This window comes from Emys orbicularis, chromosome 23 (genome assembly GCF_028017835.1).
Source record: "Emys orbicularis isolate rEmyOrb1 chromosome 23, rEmyOrb1.hap1, whole genome shotgun sequence".
In the NCBI taxonomy this organism is placed as follows: Eukaryota; Metazoa; Chordata; order Testudines; family Emydidae; genus Emys; species Emys orbicularis.
Window position 1 is genome coordinate 11,543,052 of NC_088705.1, and position 10,430 is coordinate 11,553,481.

The 10,430-nt window shown below is 47.1% G+C and overlaps 1 protein-coding gene across 1 annotated transcript; it reads right to left on the reverse strand.

Annotated features, from left to right (window-relative positions):
• Positions 1-4,075: 4,075 nt before the first annotated feature.
• LOC135893644 (heat shock 70 kDa protein II-like) lies at positions 4,076-6,028 on the reverse strand. The gene has a single exon (XM_065421496.1). It carries the CDS (start codon positions 6,026-6,028, stop codon positions 4,076-4,078), a length of 1,953 nt encoding a protein of 650 aa, XP_065277568.1.
• Between the last annotated feature and the right edge of the window lie 4,402 nt (positions 6,029-10,430).

Genomic DNA, 10,430 nt, shown 5'->3' on the forward strand with positions numbered 1-10,430 from the left:
GGTGTGTCAGCTAAATACAAGGCGGAACAGATTGTTTAGCAGAAGTAGCTAACCCCTATTTCAAGGGACCAGTCAAGGTGAAGTGGCCAGTTAACACCTCTACAGTCATAGGACAACATTATGAATTGAAGCTCCCATTCATAACTTCGCTAGCCATTACAAATCATGGATTCAAAGTCACTGGATTTATGGTTTATTACATGACAGGTGTAAATGGACTAAATGGGACACCCTTGTCACACTGTCTCGAGTGGCTCACAACTGTGAGTGCCGACCTTAGGGCAGACTGTCAAAAAACGGGGCAGACACCCCTACCTGGCGGTGTCTTCTATAATCAGATTTCACCAAACCAGTAACAAATGTGAGCTCCCAGATCACTATCCCAGTCTTAGCATGGAGTCACAGACTGTCCCCTTGATTGTCCAGCCTCTCTGGTCACCCAGACAAACCAAACTTAGTGATAATGGTCACTTAAACCAAAATTCACACCACATCAAGTTGCTCTGAGTCCCAAGAGACCGGTCACTTACCCTAGAACAATTGGTACTGTACTCAGATCATACACCAAAGACAACGCTAATAGTCAATTCTGTAGTAAACTAACTAAAGCTTTATTAGCTAAGAAAAAGAAATGAGCGTTATTGAGATGTTAAAGCAGGTAAAATATATGTACAGGTGAATCACCGTCTGTAATTCCAAATGATGGCAATGATGTAATAAACTGCCAGTTTCCCAAAAGTCTGGTCAGGGTACCCAGACTCTCTCAGGGGATCTCCGCCTTTTATCTGGTACGCTTCCCTGTAAGAGTCCATACGGTCCAGAGCTGAAGGATCTTTCCCAGAATCCATCTTTCAAGCTTTTTCTCACAGAAAACAAGCTGACAGCGACACGACTCATGTGGCTTTTCCTTTGATAAAGGTGAGTGAGGAATGGCCACTTGCTTTGAAATTAGCCTTTCCTTCATTTGCATTTGATGGGTTATTTAGTTACAGGGGTATACACATTGTAAATGATTGTTATTGCATTGCAACAGGATACAAATAAGTGGAAACAATGCAAGTAACATTCCACTCGTTTTCATGAAGTTTAAAGTCCCTATACACTTACCGATTTAACAATCACTTTGATCTATACTAATACAAATATGAATTGGCCTCAATACCCTCTGACATGACCTGGTCTGCCAGCATCACAGCCCTCAAGGAGGCCACAAAGGGGTCAGAAGTAGATTACATTTTCAATGAATAGTAAATACACCAAAATATACATTTTTAGGCCACTGAAACTCATCACAAATTCAGGTTGAATTCAGCAAATAGTTTTGGCCGGAAAAGAGCTGAAAACATCTAAATGGTTTATTTCTGCCATTTTAAAACTAAATGTTGCAACTTTTAATTTCAAAACAACGCTTCGTTTTGAAATTCAGATTTTTAAAAAAAAAAAATTTTTTTAAAAAGGGTGAAAAACATCCTAAATGAAAAAGGTTCAAAGCAAACCAAACTTTTTTTTTCCCACCTGGATTTTTGGGTTCAAACCCCAAACTAAAAAAATCAGTTATCTGCTCTGTTCCAGTCACAGGTTCAGTTATCTCAGGAACTGTGACAGCTGACTCCTTTCCTCTTCTTCATGGAGAAAGACCTGCCTTTCTTCTGGCGTTAATCTCTGGATGGAGGTATCCCAGCCTCTTGTCTCCATCAAGAACCCTGAACTAGCTCTCATCTGCTGGTTAGTCCATAACCTGTCCTGTGTCCTCCTGGACACCAGACCAAATGGCCCCAGAGAAATACTAAGGCCTGGTCTAAACAGTTTTTGTATTTCCCTAGTTAGAGATATGTTTTTTAACTGATCGTTCTATCAGTACAACCTCTAATGTAGAAGCAGGCATAAGCGTATTTCTACCAGAAAAGTATTCCTCTTCCCGAAGAGGAATAAACTCTACTAGTATAAAACACCTTTATGCTGGTATAACTGCATCCACACTGGAGGTGAGCAGGGATTATATCATTTGAACTGCATTGGTATAGTACAACTTGTGTACTGACAAGGCCTATGTGACCTTCTATTTTTACCAGCTTTAAGAATTTTCATGTAGCTCAAGCAGTAGAGGGCTGTCATTTAGAGCTGACACCAGGGTCATTCCTCAGCCCATCTTCCTCCTTTAAAGAACAGACCTTCACCACTTGAGAGATGGATCCGCCCAGCAGAGGGCAGCATAGCATTTCCTTGCCTTGTTTCACTCGCTGTTAGACTGCTTTCCGTTATTTTACCATTTGCTGTGAGGATTCTGAAATGAGCTCTTTCCTCATTCACAGCAGGATGCCAGTTTGAATTCATGTTCTACAGAGACCAATGATGGCTCTTCAGGAACAATGCAGAGTGCAGGCGGTATTTGCAAAGTATGCTGGGAACCCAGATTTCCAGGGCTTTTAGTCCCTTGACTGCAGTCACTAAAAAACAATTTTGGCTTTTAGAGGATCATGAATCTCGACCCTTCTTTGAACGTATGAGTTTTATATTTGACACAGAGCACACGGGTGAGTTGACAAGTTTTGTGGATTTTTTTCTTTTTCATAGCACACATTTTCCCCAGATCTAGTAATTTTGGCATATTATAGAAGAAACTGAAGACTCATAGACTTTAAGGTCAGAAGGGACCATTATGATCATCTAATCTGACCTCCTGCACAACGCAGGCCACAGAATCTCACCCACCCACTCCTGTAACAAATCCCTAACCTATGCCTGAGTTATTGAAGTCCTCAAATCATGGTTTAAAGACCTCAAGGTGCAGAGAATCCTCCAGCAAGTGACCCGTGCCCCACGCTGCAGAGGAAGGCGAAAAACCTCCAGGGCCTCTGCCAATCTGCCCTGGAGGAAAATTCCTTCCCGACCCCAAATATGGGATCAGTTAAACCCTGAGCATGTGGGCAAGATTCACCAGCCAGCACCCAGGAAAGAATTCTCTGTAGTAACTCAGATCCCATCTCATCTAACATCCCATCACAGACCATTGGGCATATTTACCTGCTAATAATCAAAGATCAATTAATTGCCAAAATTAGGCTGTCCCATCATACCATCCCCTCCATAAACTTATCAAGCTTAGTCTTGAAGCCAGATATGTCTTTTGCCCCCACTGCTCCCCTTGGAAGGCTGTTCCAGAACTTCACTCCTCTGATGGTTAGAAACCTTTGTCTAATTTCAAGTCTAAACTTCCTAATGTCCAGTTTATATCCATTTGTTCTTGTGTCCACATTGGTACTAAGCTTGAATAATTCCTCTCCCTCCCTGATATTTATCCCTCAGATATATTTATAAAGAAGAGATCCAAAGGTAAGTAGCTAAGGAATTGTTTTGGAGGCCTGGACACTCAATCAGTTTATAAAAGATATAGGCTGTTTAGATTACAGAGGAGACAAATAAGAGGGGATATATCTGAAAAGATACGCATCTCCGGAGTCAATACAGATTTACATCTGGGTAGCAGATCAAAATCTGTACCTAACTATTTTGACTTAACTGGAGTTGCTCCAGATTTACCCCAGTGTAACGGAGATCAGAATCTGCTCCTTACTCTGCTAGGTTCAACGGAGTCACTTCAGATTTACCCTAGCATAACAGACTAGAATCTTTCCCTAAAATTTGGAAATTTCTAGGTTATCCTTTGGAAAGGAGACATTTTCTATAGGTTCTACATTAAACACACAAACCTGTTCAAAAGTCCCTGTACAGCTGACAGACTGTGCCACTAAGGCTAGTATTTTGGAAGGAGCTTAAGGAAATTAAGTGCCCAACTCCCAGTGAAGTTCAATGGGATTTGGCACCTAACTCTCTTAGGTTCCTTTAAACCTCGCAGCCCAAATACATCTGTGGCATACACTCCATGGAGCGTGCTATTTGCCCAGTAATTAGTAAATGCACCTGTACGGACATGTATGAGAAGCAGAATTTATTGAGGCCGATGGCTGTTATTCATGGAAGGGTCCCATTTATGAATTGGCTATATCAGATGGTAAATCCAGGTAAATCAACAGCAACCAGCAAGCCTAGCTTCCTTGGTCCCTGCTAGGACTTCCTATGGGTAGATCACAGTGGTAGTTTGGGTAAACTGGAAAGTCCAGCTGCAAGTGGTGACCACGAACTTGTTTGGTTTTGTTCTGTTGACGCCCGTGGTGCTGTTACTGAGGCGTTTAAGTCCTGGGAGGGAGTTCCCCGAGACCATTTTCATAGGGCCTGATCTCCTCCTCTTCAGCCATCCTGTTGGACTCAGCCAGGAGAAGGCCAGCTGACATTTCTCCATCACCTTCTTCTTGGCCTGCAAGGTGAAGTAGTTAAGGATATCTTCCGAGGTCCGCTTCACACTGAAAGCGCAGGACTGAAGGTAGTTCTTGGTGGCCAATTTCCATTTCTGTGCCCTGTCCTCAGCTCGGTATTTCTCAGCCTCCGCCGCTAACGTCTGTATCTCCTCTCTGCTCAGTCGCCCCTTGTTGGCATCCACAGCGATGGGGTTGGCATTGCCGGCGACTTTGTCCACGGCAAATACAGTCAGGATGCCATCTGTGTTAATATAGAAGGTCGCCTCCACCAAGACCATGCCACGGGGGGCAGGGGAAATGCCCTTCAAAAGGAAACGGCCAAGCAGGTGGTTCTCCTTGGCAGTAGCTCTCTCCCCCTCATAGGCACGGATGAGCAGGTCAGGCTGATGGTCATCGAAGGTGGTGAAGGTCCGAGTTACCACCGCGGGGATGGCAGTGTTGCGTCTGATCAGGGTGTGCATCTTTCCTGCATCCGTCTCAATCCCCAGAGACATGGACACCACATCCAGGGCAAGCAGGCCCTTCGTGACCTCTGACCTCTCTCCGATCAGGATGGCGGCTTGAACAGCTGCCCCATAGGCGACAGCTTCATCCGGGTTGAGGCTTTTGTTCAGCTGCCGGCCGCCAAAGAAATCCTGCAGCAGTTCCTGGATCTTGGGGATGCGGGTGGAGGCGCCCACCAGGACAACATCATGGATCTGGGCCTGGCTCAGATTTGCATCCTGCAGTGCCCTCTCCACGGGCTTCAGGGTCCCTCGGAAGAGGTCAGCACACAGCTCCTCGAATTGGGCCCGGGTGATGTCTGCGTGGAAATCGATCCCTTTGTACAGGCAGTACAAGTCGATACTGGCTTTGATGTTGGAGGACAGGGTGCGTTTGGCTGCCTCGCAAGCCCTCCTGAGCCTCCACACGGCCCTCCTGTCCTTGCTGATGTTCTCCTGATGTTTCTTTAGGAATTCGTCTATGAAGAAGCTCACCAGGCAGTTGTCAAAATCATCCCCTCCCAGATGGGTGTCCCCAGAGGTGGCCTTCACCTCGAGGATGCCCCCATCAGTGGTGAGGACGGAGACATTGAAGGTTCCTCCACCCAGGTCAAAGATAAGCACGTTGTGTTCTCCATTGCTAGGGTTGTCTAGGCTGTAGGCCAGGGCGGCAGCTGTAGTCTCACTGAGGATCCTCAGCACATTGAGGCCGGCGATCGCCCCAGCGTCTTTGGTGGCCTGGCGCTGGGAGTCATTGAAGTGGGCTGGCACAGTAACAATGGCATGGGTGATGGGGTGGCCCAGGTAGTCCTCAGCCATCTCCTTCAAGTTGCCCAGCACCATGGCAGAAATCTCCTCTGGGTAGAAAACCTTCTCCTTTCCCTTGTAGGACACCTGCACCTGGGGCTTTCCTTCAGCTTTCACTATCTGGAAGGGCCAGAACTCCGCATCTGCCTGCACAACAGGGTCTTCAGATGTTCGGCCAATCAAGCGCTTGGCACTGAATATGATGTTAGGAGAGTTGAGGGCTGCCTGGTTCTTTGCCTCATCCCCTATCAACCTCCCCGTCTCAGTGAAGGCCACGCAGCTGGGCGTGGTGCGGATGCCCTGGTTGTTGCCAATTATTTCCACCTTGCCGTCTCGGAAGAGGCCCACGCAGGATTTAGTGGTGCCCAAGTCGATACCAATTGCTGGGTGTTTCAGTGCAGGCTTGGGTGAATTCTTCTCCATGATGTTACACTCTGCCCAAGAGGGATTCTCTTCATAGGCTGGTAACCTCTCATAAAATTCCCCTCAGCAGAGCTGGTGGTAAGCCCTTCTTTGATTCAGGTTTCCCTCAACAGGGCGAGTAACGTCATCAGTGCATCAAGTTCTCAGCAGGGCTGGTGGTACCCCATTCCCTGGGTCCCCTCTCACTCAGCTGTGCTGGAAGTGGCAGCTGTTCCTCCTGCTGCCTCTCTTGATCAATGCAGTCTGCAGCCCCTGCATACACCTTGATGACCTCACAACAGACATGTCACAATACAGTTGAAGGCCTTCAGCCAATAACAGCAGAAACTATGTCCACTTTACTCACCGTGGAGTGTTCTCTTGATTATCTCAACCATCCCATCATGGGGGTTGCCATATGATCATGATGAGGTGGGGAAGTGGGTTGCTCAAGTCCCTAAATCCTAACTCAATGCCTTAACAGCAAGACCAGCCTTCCAGAAAACATCCAGAAATAAATCCAGACTAGCCCCCAGATTGGAATGTGTAGATCAGGGGTAGGCAACCTATGGCACGCGTGCCGACCCCTGGGGTAGATCAAAGAATCACATCATAAGCAGGTGGCTCAGCACTTTCTGAAAACCAGGCCCCTTTAAGGTTCCTCAAGTTGGGCATCTCATTGGTCGATTTTGAAAGTCTTGATCTAGGGTTTTAATGCTCATACTCTTGGAGGAAATGCCATGGCATCTTTTGAACCAGACACATTCCAGTCTGGAGGTCAGAGTATTAGGATGATGGAGTTTGCCAACGTGTCTAGCCCAAACCAGCTAACTCCATTCTGTCTCCCTAGATTTCAACTGGATTGGGTTTTCTCCTTGCACTAAACTGTTGCACACCATGCCATGCCCCACCCCAGAGACAGGTGCACTTTTGCTGATGAGTGATCTTTGTGCAGCTTTGCTGTGTGGTTGTTAACAGCTACCATGCTTCAGCCCAGAGATGGCTGCATTTCAGCACTGGATGATGATCTCTGGGACACATTTTTTATGACTTACAAAAAGCAAGTTAATTATTCACAGAGCACTGGACACACGGAGAGTCAGAAACTGGAAATATCTGTTCATAAAACGTACAGAAGCAACTGACGGGCTATTGAAAAACCCTACAATGTGAAAGGGAATGGAAGCTGACTCAAGTTTTCTTTGGCAACTTGTACTCCCCGATCCTCCAAACTATTTACTCTCCAAGCTGTTGGTCATAAACTTCCAAAAACAGACTCTATGGAATGGGATACATACAGGGTTATTACAACACCAGTTCCAATCTGGCCCCAGTTTAGGAAGGCTGGCTGGTTTGTGGGCGGTTGAGGGAAATGAATTACAGAGCCTTTCACTTTTAGGTTGATATTGGTTCCAATCCAGTTCCAGGTGAGCTGGGGGGATCTCCACCATAACATTTTTCATGCATCATTTGAGCCATCCACTCAGCAATTTTGGCTCCCATAAGGACCAAACAGTTCTTTCATCCAGTGTCCAAGCCATCCGCTGCTGCAAGCTGGCCGCCCTGGGGAGATCTGAAACAAGCCTACCAGGTTTTGCAAGATAATAAACGAGCCTGAGTATTCTACTTGTGGAGTTGTACTGGGAGACCCGTGAAGCACAGGCACTTTTGAATGCTTCTTACTGAATTTCCTGCAGCAGCATAGCACCTTTGTGAACACTGCCATTCAGCTGATCAAACATTTTTCCTTAGTGATTATAGCAGCTGTGACACAGGCTGATGCTCAAAGAGCTTGGCAAAGAAGAGGACACCCCTTTCCTTAGCCAGGTCATGAGGTTTGGTAGACCTCATTCTGTGCTGCCATCAGCTTTTCTAGTCAGGTCCTTTATTCCTTGCATCAAGCCAGTTTTAGTCGTTACATTTTTGCAGGTAGTGCCATGTTCCCGCAAGCTGGACAGTCATGGTCCCCTACATCTACATGAACCCCTGCTCCCTACAAGGAGTCACTGTTTGGAGGGAGGGATAGCTCGGTGGTTTGAGCATTGGCCTGCTAAACCCAGGGTTGTGAGCTCAATCCTTGAGGGGGCCACTTAGGGAACTGGGGCAAAATCAGTACTTGGTCCTGCTAGTGAAGGCAGGGGGCTGGACTTGATGACCTTTCAAGGTCCCTTCCAGTTCTAGGAGATAGGTATATCTCCATATATTATCATTCTCTGTAAAGCAACAAGTTTCACATCCTTCATTATTACTCCTCCACACTGCATACTTATCTGGTAGTTAAACTAGCCACTGAGATAGTTAAATACAGCAGGACCTCCCTAATCTGCACACCCATTTCCCACAGAGAGTATGTCAACACTACCCACATGCGCAGCCACAGGCGCACTGTGATGTGGGCAGTGTAGACACGCTTTATTGTCGAGGGAGAGCTCTCACGGCAATAAAAAAACCCCACCCCAAACAAGCAGTGGTAGCTTTACCTGAACGACAAAAGTTTTAGCACTGAAAGTGGCAGTGTAGACACAGCCTAAATCACAACAGTTTCTCCCCACCCCTTCATAGGAAAGATTCAAGACCAGAGCATTGCAGTGAGGCCCTCAAATTTCATTTTCGCTACTTCCATAAAATATGCTAAAGAACATTTACTAGTATTTTATAAAGTGTAGTGAAACCTCAATTCTCCAAAAGTTTCAGGTATCCCTCACTGGAGTGGAGAGCAGTAGGAAATTATGCAATTATGTGCAAACTTGAAATATGGCACCCAAGAATCAGACAAAAGTATTGTGCGTTCTTTGTCAACATGATCATAAGTCATTTTCTTTACAGATGATACTCATAATACTTTAGATCCTCAGAAAGAATTTTTAAAACCTAACCTACATGCACTTTAGTATTTACATTTCTGTCAGGGAGGGCAATGATAATCAATTAAACCAGTTTCACTTTCAGGTTATTAAGTGGTGCAAAATTTTAGTTTTCAAACACTACAGGGAATGTCTATTAGTTTAAAAAATGCTTTCTTTGAAGTCTTAAAATGAGAAACTTGTCTACTGTTCTTTCAGTTTTATAAAAGCTTTCTTTTGAAAAAAATATATTTGGGTCCAAATTTAAATTCACAACACCTGATCTACATACATCAAGATGGCAGCTTCTTGCTGGTTAATTTTTATTATTAAATTAAAAGCATTTATGCATTGTAATGATTTGTCCTTGTATTGCTCCAGTAGTTAGAATTTCTAAGGCCTTAGAAATATGTCCTGATTCCCCAGCAACTGATGAAGCTACACCCTGTGCAAACTTCTAGTGCAGACGAAGAAAGCTGCAATTTGCAACGCTGGGCCTTCTTACCCAGACTTCACACCAGTGGCAAACTGCAGCTTGCTTTGTCTGTTTCAGGCTGGCAGATGTGCAGCTACTTTGGCAGCCAGCCATCAACGGCTGGAATTCCCATCACAAAGAAAGCCAAAGACGCAGGAGTTTTCGCTCCTAGAATCCTGCCTCTCTTTCTCCCTTCTCTTTTTCTCAGACCCACTTTCCTTCCGCCTTTGATGTATCTACACCCATCAACTTCCTCTCCTCTGCCCCCAGGTCTCCGTCCACACTGCCTCTCACACAGCTCTCCCCATCACGTCTGCTCCCCCGGCTCCGGTAGTAGTGCCTGCATTATGGTAGCACTTCAAAACCCACCTTGTGTGTCTCCTCCCCCCATTTAGCCCCCAAATCCACCTCCCCCATCTACCCCCACCTCCTCCTTCCCCATCTGCTTTCTTCCTCCCCCATCTGCCCTCCCCCTCTTCTCCTCCTCCCCCATATGCCCACCTCCCCGCACTTACCCTCCCCCACATCTATTCCCTCCATCTGTTTCCCCCCACCTGCCCTCCCACTCCCATCTGCTCCCCTCTTCCTCCCCCTCTTCCTCCCCCCACATCTGGCCCCTTCCCCATCTACCCTCCCCCACATCTACCTCCTCCATCTGTTCCCCCCACCTGCCCTCCCCCATCCTTCGCCCCCCCATCTGGCCCCTCCCCCTCCGGAAGCCTGCAGACCCAGCTAAGCAGCCTTCATTCATTCTAACTGATCTTCCCCACTTCGGTTCCTGGTCGCCATCGCGCGCGCGGGGGCTTCTGGGACACTTCCGCCTCTGCGAAGCCTCCTCCCCTCGCGTGAGCGGCCGGATGCTGGAGGGAGCCCCCGGGACGCGCAAGGGATGACGTCACCGCGCTGTCCACACCTCGGATGGGAGAACTCGCCGGGGACGTAAACACTCCCGCTCTACCCAACCCGAAGGCCCTCGACGTGCCCCGCCCTCTCATACAGGAGTGGCACTCCGGAGAACCAATGGGCGCCGCGAGACGGCGTCGGACCGCGCGCCGCTCCCGATGAGCGACGTTACCGAGAGCCAATGGCGGCGACGGGTGTGGCA

Excerpts from the sequence above, each read along its gene's own strand:
- LOC135893644 (XM_065421496.1), bottom strand. The coding sequence starts at position 6,028 with ATGGAGAAGAATTCACCCAAGCCTGCACTGAAACACCCAGCAATTGGT.